Source organism: Meleagris gallopavo, chromosome 1 (assembly GCF_905368555.1).
Source record: "Meleagris gallopavo chromosome 1, MGAL_WU_HG_1.1, whole genome shotgun sequence".
In the NCBI taxonomy this organism is placed as follows: domain Eukaryota; kingdom Metazoa; phylum Chordata; class Aves; order Galliformes; family Phasianidae; genus Meleagris; species Meleagris gallopavo.
The window spans coordinates 52657287-52675103 of NC_139404.1; the positions used below are offsets into that span (position 1 = coordinate 52657287).

General features: G+C 44.7%; 1 protein-coding gene across 1 annotated transcript; it reads left to right on the top strand.

Annotated features, from left to right (window-relative positions):
- The first annotated feature begins 99 nt into the window (after positions 1-99).
- PRDM4 (PR/SET domain 4) lies at positions 100-17445 on the top strand. The gene is made up of 11 exons (XM_085227538.1): positions 100-261; positions 1668-1801; positions 2442-2627; positions 5055-5855; positions 8577-8726; positions 9991-10109; positions 10851-10936; positions 11693-11820; positions 12373-12687; positions 14800-14968; positions 16316-17445. Exons 1-11 carry the CDS (start codon positions 251-253, stop codon positions 16620-16622), a joined length of 2406 nt encoding a protein of 801 aa, XP_085083664.1. The 5' UTR covers positions 100-250; the 3' UTR covers positions 16623-17445.
- The last annotated feature ends 372 nt before the right edge of the window (positions 17446-17817 follow it).

Genomic DNA, 17817 nt, shown 5'->3' on the forward strand with positions numbered 1-17817 from the left:
GCGGCGGAAGCGGCCCCCGGCCCCCTCCCGCCGCCATCACCGCCTCCTCCTCCTCCTCCGCGCTCCCCCGCCCGCGGCCGGGCCCGCGCCGCTCGGGGCCCCGCCCATGAGGCGGCGGCGGCGGCGGCGGCGGCGGTTGCGGCCGGGGCAGGCGGCTGCCCGAGGGGCGGCGGCGGGTCGGGGCTGAGGGCCCCGATGCGGCTGCGGCCGCTCCGCCGCCGGGAGAGGCCCCGCCCCGCCGCCGGGCTCCATGTACCCCAGGTGAGCGGCGCTGGGGCTTAGGGGCCTGGGGAGGTGCGCGGGAGGCTCGGGCCTGGCCCGGGAGGGGGGAACGGGATGCCGGCCGTGCAGCACCGCCCCGCCGGGGACGGGGGACCGTGGGACAGAGCGTCGCGCTGGAGCCGGGCTGAAGTGCGACGAACGTTGGCAGCCCCGCGTGCGGGGTCAGAGCCGGGGCCTGTGTGAGCTGCGGCCGTTCTTCCCCGCTTCCAGGCCCGCGGTCCATCGCGGTCGCGTAGCTGTACTAGGGCGCGCTGTTCGCTGAGCCCGTGCGCGGGCGGCGGTGCCGCGATGGGCGCAGAGCGAAGGCTCGCGGAGCTGCCCGCAGCTGGAGGCGACGACGGTGTCCCGTCGGTATCGTGCGAGGACCGGTTCGGGCCACTCGTGCGGCATCACGCCCCGGGGTGTGCCCTGTGACGGCTGGCTTCTCCCCAGCCTGGGGATTTGGTTTGTCGGGCGGCCCCTGACCTTTCTGCAGCTCTACAGCTGTTTGAGTGGGTCGGGAGGTGCAGCCACCCGGCCAGAGGTTGCGTCCCCCGTGGTGCCGGTTTTCAATAAGGTGAGAGCACGTACCATTTCAGAACTAGGCTGTTAAAGCTCTGTAAAATGGCTATTCTGCAGATGTGGCTCTTGTCACCATGGGCCAAGTTTGGATTAATGGTGAATTGGGGATTTTGTGTCTGTTACCGATTTTAAGCCATCTTCCCTCCCTCCCCTTACTTGGTTTTAATCTTCAGATGTGAAGTACAGACGTAATGAAATACAATTTGGGTGAGGTTGTCCAAGTAATTGTGATGTTCAGCTTGCAGATTGATCTCCCATCACAATACTTTATTCACAGTTGGCTTCAACTGGAAGAAATGAGACTTTGTATTCTGGATAGAAAGCAAAGTGCTATGCTCTGATTTGTCTTTTTGATCTGGCTTTCTACTCTCAGTCATTGCTATCAAATGAGACTAATATATTAAGTTCTTTACAGAGAGAGTGGTGAGGTGCTGGAACAGGCTGCCCAGAGAGATTGTGGATGCCCCGTCCCTGAAGGTGTTCAAGGCCAGGTTGGTTGGTACCCTGGGCAGCCTGGTCTAGTATTAAATGTGGAAGTTGTGGCCCTGCCTGTGGCAGGGGGGTTGGAGGTTCATGATCCTTGAGGTCCCTTCCAACCCTGGCCATTCTGTGATTCTGTAATATATCTTGGCTACGGCGTGATCACAGTGTGAGTGGCTGGTATATTTTATGCTTTGCTTTCTAAGATGGACTTTTTACATGTCAGTACCTGATTTTGAGTTTGTGTTTGTTCATCCCTTCCACACAGTGCAGTCAGTACTCAGGAATGCTCTTGTTTCTGTTTCTCTTTTTTTGACCTCCGTTCTCTGTTCCCTGCCCTCTAGAATGAATGAAATGAACTTGAGTCCTGTAGGGATGGACCAGCTGACTTCGTCCTCTGTCAGCAATGCCTTGCCTGTCTCAGGGAGTCACCTGGGATTGGCAGCATCACCCACTCACAACACCATACCGGCACCAGGTAACACGAGAAGCTCCCATTAAGGGTATTGCAGCTGATGCTCTTTATTTTATTGTCTTGTGAAAGTTCTTAACTGGGTAAGCAGTGCTTGCCTTGTTAGCAAGTCATGTCTTTTGCAGGTAATAGAACTGTGGAAAGATAGACCACAAGCCAACTGCTTTTGTGGGAAGACAAAAAGGATGTGTGCTTACTAGGTCTGTGCCTTAGTGGAGGTCTCATTTAGTTCTAGTGGGGTTTTTTATATTGTGGATGGGTGTGTGGCTGCAGAGTCCTTTGAAATATGACCTGTCACTGCAAATCTGCCCCTGTTTCAGTCCATCTTTACTCAGGTGAAAATAATCTTTCATCCATAAAGCAAAAGTATTTTCCTAGGTGTTCGTTCAGGAGACTGCACAGACACAAGTTCATTACAATTGCAAAGTAGATTCAGATCCTTCCTAGTGTGTTCAAAGGAAGGTCTAGCCACATGCAGACATGTCTCTCAGTGCTGTGATAACTGTGATCCTTTCTTTGAAGCCTGTCGCCTTATGCTGACAGTACCATGTTTTACTTCCACAGTGAGCTGAGGAATTAGTGACCTCTTTGTTAGCTTGTTTGTCCATAAGCTCCTGTAGTTTTCACTGGGCATTTTCTTTCACAGGTTTGCCGGTTGCAATTCCAAACTTGGGCCCCTCCTTGAGTTCCTTGCCCTCTGCTCTGTCTCTGATGCTCCCAATGGGTATTGGGGATCGAGGAGTGATGTGTGGTATACCAGAGAGAAACTACACCCTACCTCCACCGCCATACCCTCACCTGGAGAGCAGCTACTTCAGACACATTCTACCTGGTGAGTGGTCTGCTGCTGATGGATGGAAACAAAGAGAAATTTTTTAAGAGCCCCTTGGTTTCTGTTCTGAAACAGCTGAAACATTTTGCAGAACTTAAGTTTTCTTGTGGTCTAATGTGTCGTTTACAGACCTTCACTTTTAGATCTCTGTTGTGTATGTGTGTATATGTATATGAAGAGAATTGTAGGAGATAAGCTACTTAAACTTATTTATAGATGATATTAGATATAGATATTAGGAGGAGGTTCTTCATACAGAGGGCGGTGATGCACTGGAACAGGTTACCCAAGGATGTTGGGGGATGCCCCATCCCTGGAGGCATTCAAGGCCAGGCTGGATGTGGCTCTGGGCAGCCTGGTCTGGTGGTTGGTGACCTGGCATATAGCAGGGGGGTTGAAACTTGATGATCATTGAGGTCCTTTTCAACCCAGGCCATTCTATGATTCTAAACTGAACCTCTTACTGCTCCTGCTTTAAGATCAAGAGAATGCAAGGAATGCCTCGTTTTGATGTCACATATCTTGGTAGAGCTTGAAAACTGCTGTTGTCTTGTTGTTGTTGCTGTTTTTCTGTAGTCCTAAGTAGCACTTGGTATGTGTATAAAATGGTTACAGTATTTCAGTGCTCAAAAGGAGCAAGCCAGCAGCTAAGGAGTATGGTCTGTTTCCCCCCCCTTTAGTCCATGATGTAGTTTTTCTTCATTTTTGTTCAAGGTTGGTTGCCAAACATATTGATATCTATGTTGAATCCCTATTAGCATGCATACTAGAGTAAAAATGTAGAATTTTATATGTTACTATATCAAGACATGGAAATCTGAGCTGTAAAATGTAGATCTCTTTTTGTTTTGTAGCTAAGATTGACAGGGTGGCAGGGGTTAGATAAGCCTCAAGGTCACCCTGTGGGTGTTGTTGGTTCAGCCTGGATGAGGAAAAGAAGTACAGCAGTCCAGATCTCGTCCGGCTACCTGACAACTCATGTCTGGATTTGTCAGCTGCTTAGCAGTAACCTTCCCTACTGCATTTACATGCCTGCCATTTTGTGGGCAAAGAGTAGAGCAGGAGGCAGTGCATCTGAGGGCCGGAGGTATTTGTCATCTTTTTGAACTGATATAATTCATGCAGAAATGTGTTCTGTTTTATTTATTTATTTATTCTTTAGCTTTTTTTTTTTTTTTCCCTAGCCTACTTGATGTTTAGTCTGATGTTTTATAGAGCTCTTCTGTCAATCATCTTACTGCCTTCAAGAATCTTCCTTGTTTGGGCAACAGGACAGCGTCACTTGTAGAAATGTTTGATGCAGCTGATCAAATTAGCCTTCCATTTACTACTAATTTCTTCACTTAGCCATTTCTGAGGGGTTGTGTTGCAGAAAGAGTAACCATGATTTCACGCTTAAATACTGAATGTGTTGGAACGGAAAATTTTTACAGTACAAATGGCTCATAGGGTTCAAGGCCAAAAAGAAGCGTGCTAACTCTGATCTTGCAAAATCTGCAAAATCTTTCTCTGTCTACACTGGAGGCACTGTTTACTTGATCGTGCCAATGAATTTCCTCCAAAGATTTTTCAGCTTTGACTGACTGAAGAAGTTGATATAGTTGATATGTAAATATAGTAATTTCTTTAGTGTTTCTTCGTATCTTAAGTCTGGAGGTTATTTGATGTTTAGGAGCTTTCCTGGACTACCAGAGAAGATGTTAGGGTTTCTAATTTAAATTTAACCAGTCTATTGTTTATAAGGAGAAACAGCATACTTTCTTTCTAAGGAAAAAGAGAGGGTGATGCAAGATACCTTCGAGAGACATTAGTCCTTCAGAAATGCAGTTGATGAGCTCTGAGATGGAGGGAGGTGTAATTTAGTGATAAAGGAAGGAAGTAGTTATTGTTTCAATTTAAATACTTGAGCTGGAAAGGATGTATCTTGGGGAACTGTTTCTACTTCTAGCAAAGATGAACTAGGGTTTAATCAAATATTAGATTCCACTAGAAATCCTTCATTGCTTCTGGGCTGGCTCTTAGGAATGAAAAATTATACCTAAAATGCAAAGAGCCTTTTCTGATTCGATCAATGTACTGAGGAGTCCAGACTAAACGCTGCCAGAAATGTGGCTCTTTGACAAATAGCTAGGAGACAAATGAGAGTTTAACAGATAACCAGATACTTACATTGTTGGATGGAAGCTCTGTCTTCTTTTGTTGTCAAAAGTACTCTGGCAAGGAGTGTCAGGGCTGGCATATGTTTGTGAGGCAGGTTTTTAACTGGGCATAATATAAAGAGTGTGTCTCCTCGTATTGGCAGGAGCTGAACCAGAACACACTGGTAGGGATTTAGGTTTTAATATATTACACTGCGGTGATGGGGTATTTTTGCTTAAGATTTGATAATGATGACACCTTACCTCTTCTCCTTTTTCTTTCTACCAGGTATCTTATCTTACTTGGCTGACAGACCTCCGCCTCAGTACATCCATCCCAACACTATAAATGTTGATAGCAATCCAGCATTGTCGGTGCCCAGCAATCCCTCAGCCCTGGACCCCTACCAGCCCAGTGGAACTGTGGGGCTGGAACCAGGGATTGTGTCCATGGACTCCCGCACAGTCAATGCGCACAGTGCTCAAAACATGCATCCTAGCGACAGCCACGAGGTAGCTCTGGATAGTACAATCACTATGGAGAGCGTTTCGAGGGTAACCAGCCCCATCTCCACAGATGGGATGACAGAGGAGCTTACAATGGACGACGTAGCCAGGGATCATTCGCAGATCCCAAATGGCTCTCGAAGCCATGAACCTTTGACCGTAGACACGGTGGGAAGTAACTTGACGCCAGACACAGTGGGGCACGGCGGTGTCATCCCCATTCACAGTAGCACTTTGGAACTTCCTGTCCCTGTCGTCATGGAGCCCGACCACATCGCCGGGCGGGTGGCAGGGATGTCGGACAGCACACTAAATGACTCCATTCATACAGTGGCCATGAACACCAACTCTGTGAGCGTGGCACTCTCTACCTCACACAACCTCGCTTCCCTGGACTCGGTAGCCTTGCACGAAGTGGGCCTCAGCCTCGAGCCGGTGGCGGTGTCTTCTATAAATCAGGAAGTAGCCATGGGGCCGGGTCACGTGGATGTGTCTGCAGACAATCTTGCCTTCGTACCGTCCTCTCTGCAAATGGAAGACTCCAATTCAAACAAGGAGAACATGGCAACCTTGTTTACCATATGTGAGTGTGCATTTGCTGCTTGCTTTGGGCAGGAGTTGTTTTGTAGCTGTTGTTGGGAGGGATAACGTAACTCTTGTTGTCAGTCTTGTGGATTTCTGGTGGAAGAAATGTAGCTATTTAACAAGCCCTCAGAAACTGGAATATTGACAGGGGTAGATTAACCTCCAAACAGTATCCACAGTAGAGTGTTATAGCATTGTTCCCTTTGTATCACTTTCCCCTCCTCCCTCGAGGTTGGAAGTTTAGATCTTTACGATCATGCCTTTTGTGGGTACGCTGATGCTGTCCTTTGCAAATGATACTCTTGTTTCTCAAAGTCACGTAACAAATGACTCATTTTTCTCTGCTTAAAGAAGAAAACCAACAATACGAGCTGTGCATTTCACCAATTGGTATAGCTGTTGAGTTTGATGTTGTGTCAGTTCGTAAAATTGTTATTAAACTTTGAACAGTCACTGTGGAAATGTTCTCAACAGGATCTATTGGAAAAAAAGAGCAGGAAGAGGGAGGGGAGTTTTTAATATTTCTAATTATTCTCATCAGAGGACTCAGTACACAGGTTAGTTGCTCTTTTAGGAAAAGAGAAGCAGCGGACATTGCACTCTTTTAATCCTCTCATAGTTAAAGGAGTTGTGTTTGAGAACTGTCAAGTTCTCATTCCTGGGGATGGAGATTTGAACTTCTACTCGCAACATATATGGCTTCCTGCCCCTGAAGTATAAAGGCCAGTGGTGTTTATGCTCAGTTCTGTCAGCTGTGGTAGCATTGCTGACCACCACTTTTGCACGTGAACTGGACTTGCAGCTGCTTGTCTTCTGATAAGATTTGCTTGCAGAAAATTTTTAAGGAATTGAAAGAAATAGTGTCTGATCAGCAATGGGAGAGGTGCAGTTTAACGTGTAGTCTCCCGAGTTTAGTCAGGTACTTGAATTACAATTTTTGTTCTTTGTAATAAGCTCTGACTTTAAAATCAGATGGCTCTAGACTGTGATAAAGCTGCAACTCCTAGATGAGAAGTTCTGCCATTGATGCACTCAGGATTTCCCACTAACATTTGTTGTCTGTTGAAGACAAAATGATCAAAATACTATCACACACAACGTGCTTGTGATGAAGTCACTTATTTACACTGCTGAGAATCTTGTTATCACTCATGAGACCTAAGCTGTTTCCCAGCTGGTGTTCCTCATTAATAGGATGTTACAATGGCTACTGCATGCCATGTGATTTCATGTGATTTGAAATATAATCTTTGGCTTGGGAAGGTTTGTGTTGTAACTTGTTCTTTTTATAGCTTTTTCTAAATAAAACATGGCTTTGTGTCTAGGCAAGTGACAGTAAGGAAGAAGAATTGTATCAGAACCTCTTGATGGTTTTTCATCACTGAGAAGGCAGAAAAAAAAAAGGTTTTTCAGAAAACTTTTTACACTGTTCCTAAGCGGAAAGAAAAAGGTGTGCATTTGCTGCAGTCCTAACTGATTGTGAAATGAAGAACTTCTTTAAAATCAGCAGTGTGTGGTGGGCAAGGCTTAAAAACTAGTATTAGAAATAGTATTTCTTGTTGCTTGGGTCGAGAGTAGCTGCTGAACTCTTACATGCCATCTGCATACATGAAGTAATTCTATGTAAGCTCTACTTGATGATATCCTGAGTGCCTTACCAGCTGTAACTGTACAGTTGCTCAAACTGTACTTTGTACAGAATCAGATTCTGGTATGCAAACATCTCTCTCCAAAAACCTCTTCTGAAGACTTAATAATGGACCTGTTGTTTATGCATACTGAAGATCACTTCTGTGATAAGGTGTTTTAAACAACCGCACTTGGGCTGCCAAGGGGCTGAAGAAGGTCTTTGTGGAGATCTGACTTTATCAGCTGAGCACCTTTATTTAGAAGATAAACTATTTTGATAAATGAGGAGTGTGTTCACTGAGGTTGCTCCATTTGTGGAGAATTAAAGCGACATCCTTTTTTGAGGTGAGAGCATTTTATGATGTGTTTTTGCCTGAAGTTACTGGACTAAGGACTTTCAGCGCTTTGCTTTTTGGCACTGTGTGTGCCAAGTGATGGACTGGGAAGGGGGTGATGCTGACTCTTCTTGGACACTTAATTTGTTCCATTCAGTAGCATCTTGTAAAGGTGTACTCTGTGAGTGTATTACAGTGGGTCCTTCAAAAAAAACAGTGCACTGTCTGAATTTAAGCAGCAATGAGGGGGTTCGTGGGTTCAATACAGAAAAACTTGAGGAAGAACACTTTACTGTCCCTCTACATGAATACCCTTGAGGTTCTGCATGCCATAAAATTCTTGTGCTCCTTGTAAATTCCAAAACCATGCTCAGAAAGCTTGTGGCTTGGCTTTTCTACCTTCCATTAAAGGTTATGTCACTTGTGATCAGAGCGAACGTGGCTCTTCTCCCATGAGCCTTACTGCCAGCTCTGGGGAAAACACCCTCAGTTTTGCTGTAGTTTGGTGAAGAGGAAGGCACGTGGGGATCTGCATGTTTGATCTGAATTTGATAGGAATTTGATATGTATGTTGGTGCCCACCTGACCGTAATAAAATTGCACGCACTATTCTGAGCAAAAGCTCCCAAAGCTACTGAATTAAACAAGCTAGAAGCAGCCTTTGGCAGAAGCTGATCTATAACATATTGACAGGGAGCTGGCTGTAGTTCAGTGACCATCTTTTTAATGCCTGTTGCCCTTTCCTCTCTCTGCAGGGTGCACGCTGTGTGACAAGGCGTATCCATCAGACTGCCCTGACCATGGACCTGTCACCTTTGTCCCAGACACCCCAATAGAGAGCCGAGCCAGGCTTTCTCTCCCTAAGCAGCTTGTCCTACGACAGTCTCTCATGGGAGCTGAAGTGGGTAAGAATCTGATTACTGTGTGCTTCTGTGCAGTAGTTTAAAATATGCTCACTGCCTGAAATGCTAAACTGTGGGGATTTGAATGTGGGAAAAAAACACCGCAAGAGAGAAGTGGTTCCCTCTTCTATAATCAGCCTGGCTTCTATTGTTTTTGAATGTACAAGAACTTCTTGTGCCCAGTTACTTTTTAGACTTCAGCTAGCCTGTAGGGGTGCTGCCACACAGCATTACTGTAACATTTGATAAGGTCAAGTGCCAGCAAGGTATGATGTTTATTTTTATCATGTGCTAAATCTCCTGGGCACAGCATTGATAAGAAAAAACACACAGCAATTGCAGCTTGGGGGAAGATAACAAGTAGAAATAATAGAAGATATTTCTGCCTGCTTGTTTATCAGTTTCATTTGCTACCTGTGGGTCTTCTGGATGCTCTCATTGGAGAATTGATCAAAAGTGCCTCTTTTTTTTTTTTTTTTTCTTTTCCCTTCATCTACATTTGGCACATAGACTGACCTTGTCATTGGATGTGGACCTTGTAACAGTATTACACACCATTGTCTCCTGGAAATCGAAGAATACAGTGTAATACTCTAAGGATCTGAAGGCTAGAGAAGAATGTGATTATTGGCTTGCTTAGTATTACTGCTTGTTGAGAGTAGATTACATCTGTTGTGGTTTTTTGTTTTTTGTTTTTTTTTTTTCAAGCTCCACTAGTTTCCAGTTTATTCCTGAAAGCTGTTCAGTGTATTCATGTAGATCTATCTATATATAAATGTTTAATAATGAATAATATACATGCAGGAATCCCTCTGCCCATGACAGAAATACAGCTGCCTCTGGGGAGAAATGCAGAAGCTGCTTAACAATGCCCAGCAACAATTCTGGAAATTCCTGGGGATTAGGTAGGCAAAATGTAGTAACTGAAACTAGTATTTTCTGCTTCTGCAGAAAGTGCCACGAAAACTTTTATTGGTACAAGTGGCTAGGATCTTAGTTTTGTAGCTTACTAAAAAGTAAATGACTTGCTTTTGGCAAACACACAAAGATTTGCAATTTATAACAGAGCGGCTCCCAGTAGTGTCATGTGGTGGTGGTGGTTCTTGTCTCTGCATTAGGTGTGCTCTACATGTGAAATAGAAGCTTTGATGATCTTATGCCTAGATATTACCCTCGGAGCATTATCTCCTAAATCTCCCACCTTTTTGTTAAGCTTTTTTAGTTGCTTAAATCATTGATTTCTGAGATGTTGGTCTTCTACTGATAGGTGTGTGGACACGAGAAACCATTCCTGTAAGAACTTGCTTTGGACCTCTGATCGGGCAGCAGAGCCATTCTCTGGAGGTGGCTGACTGGACAGACAAAGCAGCTAGTCACATCTGGAAGGTCAGTGGGTGCCCGGCTTGCAGACTGCTGTGTGCCTTTCTCTGATGAAAGACACCACATGACACAGCAGCTTGTGCATTATCATCCTTGCCAAAACCTGAAACTAATGCAGTTTGATTGCTTAACGCTTAGTATCAGCATATCACAGCTCTGTGTCATGTAGTATTCTGGTAATCAATCCTGACCACGGAGCTTCTTTTAATGCCTTTGTGGTTTCCCATATTTATGTGGAGTGCCAGCAGAGATTGTATATTCCCAGGCAGCATTTGTTTGTTTGGTATTGTTGTTTATTGAAAGTTTCCACTGGCGATAAATCATTTGTTGTAGGAAAGCTGCTTCAAAGGTTTCTTTGCCACATCACTTCATACTGAGAAAACAAAATTGATCTTTATAAATAAAGCACGTATTGTTTGCCCAGACAGCATTATTTACAAGATTTGGCTTGTAAGAAAAATAGCCAGATGCATTTCTGCTGGGAGCTGAATGTGATGAGTGGGAAGGATGCTGATAAATAATTTTTCTAGTCTCCTGGATAGCAGAGATGCCAAGATTTCTGTTGAAGGGGAAATAAGGAATAAAAACAAGGCTGTGGCCTTGACAGCGGCAATAGAGACCTCCTGGCATGCTCTAGGTAAACATATCCTCTCTTAGAGAAAGAAGCTCTTTCACTGTGTAGTTTGCTGTGTTTTATCCTAAGATTGCCTTTGTGGTTTTTGGTTTTTTGTTTTTTTTTTCTAATAGATCTATCACAATGGTGTCCTAGAGTTCTGCATCATTACAACTGATGAAACTGAATGTAACTGGATGATGTTTGTACGCAAAGCCAGGTGAGAGCCATCTATATACCAGAGTATATATGAATATATAAGTGTCTTGGAATCTGGGCTTATAGGAGGCTGTGCGGGAGATGACTCAGCCTGTCATGCTGATTGCCCAAATAGGTCATGAACTCAGGATCAAGGGACCCACAGGAAGCATCTAGGCATCTTGGACTGGGTGAAGAGCAATGAGACAAAGTACCCAATGGAGAGTGTTCTGGGGAAGCCAATACACGTGCTGTAGTAAAACCTCATTCTAATGCTTTAAACCAGATTCTTTTTTATATTAGTTTGCTGTGTATTAGCTTGTATTAGTCTTCCCTTTGTCCCATTCCTTTTGGATATATTTGTGAAGGCAGTGTTGATTTATTTATTTATTTTCATGGAATCATAGAATGACTTGGGTTGGAAGGGACCTTAAAGCCCACCCAATTGCAACCGCCTACCATGGGCAGAGTTGCTACTCACCAGCTCAGGCTGCTCAGGGCTCCATCCAGCCTGGCCTGGAACACCTCCTTAGGGATGGCTCCCTTCTTTAAGCAACCTGTTCCAGTTCTTCACCACTCTCTGAATAAATAGTTTCCTCCTAATGTCTAATCTACGAATGATTGAAGTGACAGACGTTTTGCTTTTTTCTTTTTTTAATGTGCTGGCAAGCACTGAGGTTCCCCCATTATTTATTTATAGGAGTTTCCTTTTTATTATTTTTTTTTTTTCTGATATCCCTGGAGCACTTTTTTTCCATAACTCTCCATATTGCTGTAGGAATCGGGAAGAGCAGAATCTGGTGGCTTATCCTCACGATGGAAAAATTTACTTTTGCACCTCTCGGGACATCCCACCTGAGCACGAGCTGTTCTTCTATTACAGTCGGGACTACGCACGACAGCTTGGTAAGTAAGCACTCACCTTCACTGGCTTTGCAGGGACTACCCAGCATGAATTCCTTTTAGTGCCACCTCTGGGTACTGTGACTTGGGAGTGCTTAATGTCCCTTGTCAGCAGTGTGCGCTATAGTTTCTATTTCATTACAAAGGGAATACCATCGCTCGAAAGAAATATTTAATTATCTAATTCCACTGATCAGGAGCACAAGATTGGAGCTTTGTAGAAAAAGGGCTGATTTTCTTCTGTTTATCTGTCTGATGTTAAGAGTGTCTTGTTCACTGAAAAGTGTTCCCGCTCTCCCCCAGCTTTGGTTGTGTTAATGTAGATTTAGTGGTGCTCCAACCCATCCAAAACTTGCCCCCTAAAGCAGTGGAAATGGCTTATATAGAAAAAAGCTGGAAAGCAAACATCGGAGCTGAAGGGAGCTGGAATTTTCAGTGATTCATTTCAAACCTCTTCAGCTGGTTTTACTACCACAAAGTGTTAATGTGGATCGTGTTCATTGTCCAATTATGCCTGGCTGTGCCTCACTGAAAGCGATGTTTTTGTGCCCAAAGGTGTCCCTGAACATCCGGACGTGCACATCTGCCACTGTGGAAAGGAATGTGCTTCCTATGCGGACTTCAAGGCCCATTTGAGCAGCCATATTCACAGCCACCTCCCCAGTCAGGGCCACAGCAGCAGCCACGGGCCAGGCCACGGCAAGGAAAGGAAGTGGAAGTGCTCCATGTGCCCCCAGGCTTTTATTTCCCCTTCCAAGCTTCACGTTCACTTCATGGGGCACATGGGCATGAAGCCACACAAGTGCGATTTCTGTAGCAAAGCTTTCAGTGATCCTAGCAACTTACGCACGCACCTCAAGATACACACAGGTGAGGGCTGGGGACTTCATGGGTATCCTCTGAAGGGGAAACACTGAGGCAGGACCTGTTCTCTGATCCCTGGGCCAGCTCACAGAGTATGACTCGTGTCCGTAAAACCGAGCTCTTGCCCCCTTCCTGTAAGATTAGCAGCATCCTGAGTGTGGGTAGGAATGATTTCTGGTCTGTGCTGAACCCAGCTAATGGCCAGGCATCACTGAAGAGTGCTGACCGGAGTGGGATAGGACTGAGATGGATTCAGTGCTTGTAGGACAGTATTTAGCCCTGTGTTCTGCTTGATTGTGCCGTGCTTAAAAGAGCATTTGATGAGCTGCAGTACATTACAGTTAGGAAGAACCGTGAGGCTTCATTTGCAAGACAGAAACCCCTTGTTCCTTCACAGCAGCTCTGCTGTTGGCAGCTATGATAGAACAAGTGCTCCCTTCTGCTTATGAGGGAAAAAAAGCCAACTGGGTTTAAAAGTTTGTAATGTGGACAGTTGCCCACTTAAATGTGGGGCTGAGATGTTTTCCCCTCATTCTTACTCATTTTTCATCTGAAGCAAATGGCACAAGACTGAAATTGGTGACTATGGGGTCAGACTGAAGTGGGTAAGACTCAGCTGTTTCACTCATCAAAACTCACCAAGTCTGAACATGCTGATGGCCTATGTGTGCATTTTGATATCACTAGGGCCTTTGGATCTAAAGGAAGAATTGCCAGATTAGTGAATGAAAAAAGAGAAAAATAAAATGGGAAATTTTTCAGCTCTGTAGGAAGATGACAGGGATTAAGAAAGTGTATTTAACTCAGGGTGAGGAGAGTGGAGAGGATATAGATAAGTACAGTCCAGCAAGAGGTAGTGTGGATATTTTTGCCTGTTTTTTCAGTACGGTTGAAATATCAGTTGGAAATCAAGGAGTGCAAATAACAAAGCTGGAGGGGGGCGTAAAACTCTTGAGTTCAGTGCACTTGAATCAAACATAGGAAGCCGTGGGCTTGGTGGTGAACGGATGAAATGGAAGTATCGTGTGTGTGACCATAGAAAGCTCACTGGGATAGGGAGAAACTTAGTGAGCTTTGTACATGGGTGTTATATGAGAGCTAGCTTTCTCTTTTTTTTATTTCAGACAGAGAATGAGGTGTATCATATGCATGTGTTTGGGTTTGAGTAAGGTATCACGGCTGGAAGGGACCTCAAGGATCATGAATCTCCAACCCCCCTGCCACAGGCTGGGCCACCAACCTCCACATTTAATACTAGACCAGGCTGCCCAGGGCCCCATCCAGTCTGGCCTTGAACACCTCCAGGGATGGGGCATCCACAACCTCTCTGGGCAGCCTGTTCCAGCACCTCACCACTCTCTCTGTAAAGAACTTCCCCCTGATATCCAACCTAAATCTTCCCTCCCTGAACTTAAAACCATTTCCCCTTGTCCTGCAGTTGTCAACCCTTTCGAAGAGTTGACTCCTCTCCTGTTTGTAGGCTCCCTTTAGGTACTGAAAGGCTGCAATGAGGTCACCCCACAGCCTTCTTTTCTCCAGGCAGTGAGAACTAGTGGAGAAAGGAATGTACTGATGTGCAGTAACTAGGTGGTCTCTATTAGAAAGGAGATACCATTATTTTTATTCAAGAATTTACCTTGGAAAACCCTCATCTTCTTTGCTGGAAAATTTCCTAGTATATTGGTTCAGGCTTTAATACCTGATCCAGGGAGGTGGGGGTGGGGTTGGTGTAGACAAGCAGTGGAAAGAGAGTCTTGCAGGAAAGACTGAATGGGTGCAAGCCCTACAAGAACAGGATTATGTTTAATAGAAGTTACCAAGTGCAGTGTCCCACACCACATGAAGGGTTCAGTGCTTGGAAACAGTAGCATGAAGTGCATTTTTTTGACTTGGAGTGGGAAGTGAAATGCTTTGGGAATGATGAAGTCAGGTGCCAATAGCTAAATAGAGATTGTAACTGGTGAGGTCTTGAAAGAACTGCAGGAGAGAAAAGAAGCCCTGTTCATAAAGAATCTGCCTTTCTTCAGGGTAAAACTTTTATTCTTCAGGAGTGGTCAGGATTGTTTGCTTACTGTTCCTCTTGGCACGCTGACTGTGGATGTATGTGTGTAACTGTAGGTCAGAAGAATTATCGGTGTACCCTCTGTGACAAATCATTCACCCAGAAGGCTCACTTGGAGTCACACATGGTCATCCACACCGGAGAGAAGAATCTGAAGTGTGATTACTGTGAAAAGCTGTTCATGCGGAGGCAGGACCTCAAGCAGCACGTACTTACCCACACACAGTAAGTGAGCTCTGGGGATATGCTGGGCTGCAGTCAGTAATGAAGCTTAACGGCCTGAGAATTCAATGTGCAAATATTTTGGCCTAGGGAGCACAGGTTCGCCTTCTAAAATAAGGGAGAAATAAGTCTGGACAAATGCCTTGTTACTGGCTTGCTGCTGCTGTTGGACTATTCTGGTGTTTGTTTGCAATTTTTTAATGACAAAGGAAATTCCAGGCATGCATCCCGTCTTGTGAAATAGCATTCTGGAGCACTCATCACTACAGCTGATTTATGTTTAGTTCAATGCTGAGAACTGTTTCCAAGTCACAACGTGAGTCCTTACATTTTAGCTAATTCTCTTACTCAGTTTGCACCTGGGGAGTACATCTGTTCCCAGCTGTTTCTTTCCACCCACCATTTCCCCCTCAACTCTCATTCATGCACTTGTCTCTTCTGTGCAGGGAGATGCCACCCCCAGGCCCTCCTCCATTTTTCTGGAGGTCTCACCCAGTCCTACAGCCCTGCCAGGCCGGATCTTTCCCTTTGCGCATTTTCTCCATCCTGTTTGGAATTACTTCCAGTCCCGAGTCTCTCCCTTAAAGGCTGCTTGCCCAAATCTAATCCCTCTGCTTGTTTCATTTTCAGCATCTGGTTCTTGTATGCACTTGGAATCAGATTGTTGCTGCTTTCCTGCTGCCTAGGAAACAGCATAGTGCAGCAAGCATGAGAGAGACAAAGATTTGCTTTTCTTGTTCTTACAGCCAGAGCTAGGAACACTACTGGTGGGAGGCATTTTGCACAGTCATGTGCAATTTGACTGTTGCAGTCTGGTAAGCCTCAGCTTAGTATTTACAGCTGAGGTTTGTTAACACTCAGCAGCTTTGTTCTTTTTTTTTTTTTCTTCTTTCCTTCCCTTCCTGTCTGTGCAGGGTGGAAAGAAGGGGGAGCTCACCCTTCCACCATGGCAACTCCTCTGTCCTGCCAAAACATGGAGCTTAACCAGAGTTTGGTCTCACTTAAAAGGCAAACAAAAAAAACAAAAAAACTTGCAGAATTCTTTTTTTTTTTTTCCTCTCTGATTTAGTATCAGAAAAGATAAATGGTTGGTTGCAGGCTAGGAGTTGATCCAAAAAGTTTGACTTTTGCCAGGGGCATGGAGGGAGCAAAAAGGGCTGTGTGAACATGCTGCTTTTTGAGAGAAAACAGCATTTACATGTCAGTGTTGTGGTAATGCTGTTATTTCTGCTTCAGAACCAAGATTTAGGACCAAGGCTGACTCTGCCACTTGCACTGTCACCCACCTCCCTATGATTTAATACATCAGCTGCCTTGCTGCAGAAGCAAACTAACTTTTTTCTCTTGCAGAGAACGGCAGATCAAGTGCCCCAAGTGTGACAAGCTGTTTCTGAGGACGAATCATCTGAAGAAGCATCTCAACTCACATGAAGGAAAGAGGGACTATGTCTGTGAAAAATGCACCAAGGCTTATCTAACCAAATATCACCTCACTCGCCACTTAAAAATATGTAAAGGCCCCACATCCAGTCTGTCAGCCCCAGAGGAGGAAGAGGAGGATTCAGAGGAGGAATTGATAGACTCACTGAGGACTGAGGACTGTAGGATTAACAATGGAGTCTACTCAACTGTTGATGCCCTCACGGGACACAAATGAAGAAAAAGGAGAGGGAAATTTTCATGGATGTTAAAACGGGGGAAGGAAAAAACTACAGATCTCTTCCTTGTTTCCCCAGTCAACAGCGTATGTTGTCAAATGAGGAGTATTCCTTTCGTTCTGGTCTCCCCACTACCACCACTTAATAAACTCTAGCCACTGAATGAGAATGGATCACGTGCTTAAGATTGAACAGTTGCTAGAAAGGGAACATGAGGAACAGATTTTTTCACACATGCTGTGCATACTCAGATAACCCACCCAGTGCTAGGATATATAACACACCTTGCACTGTCCTTTGAGGGAAGAGCCACAACCCAGAGATGTAGTTGAGTAACGGCCATGACCTGTAAGCCATCTTTTCCTTAACTGCCACAGTCCTGACGGCAAGAAAAACAAACAAGACCAAAAAAAAAATGGTGGTAGCAGTTAGTTGCATTTGTCTTTTTAATACTTGTTAACTGAAGGATGTGGTTTGGCACAGAGCAAAGAATGTCAATGCTCAGGGCTCCTTCTAAAAAAAATAATGCTTTGGTTTGGAGGCAGTGGAATCAACAGTTGTAGATAAAGCAATTAGCCCACTACAGCAGTGTTCAGAAAACAAAAAATTGGCTATTAGGTATGTTGTGAAGAGGTAAGGACTGTACAAATCAGTAAGGAAGAAGCTTACAGGTGATCAGACAGCGTTTACAGTATGTCCTTGTGTGCTGTAAACCTTTTACCACTTAAAAGTGATGGGAGGGTTTGCTGCTAATACTATTTATGGAATGAAAATGTAATTCATTCACTTGTTTTCTTTTTGGAAAAAAAAATTTAAAATGTGGCTCTTTTCTAATGTTCTTTTTAAATATTTAAGCATTCTGGGGAAAAAAAAAAAAAGCCAGCACTTTTTTCCCATCATCTGCCTCTCTCAAGCATTCCTGGGACAAGGCAGGGACAGCAATGCCTCCACAAAGAGAAGACTAACAACTTTTCTCTAAACCTTGTAGGTTGGTTTTATGGCTTGTTTGTCTCTGCTGTAAGTGGGGGTCAGTGAGCTGAACTGTTCCCTGACAAGATGCTTGGTTAACCCTGTTAGAGTCTTGCCATGAACAGCCTCATTTCAGTTGTACCTCTCCCTCTACACTGTATTGCCTGGTTTCTTTAAAGTCTTTGTGGTTTGAGCTTCCTGCTTCAAACTCAGAAGCGTACCACG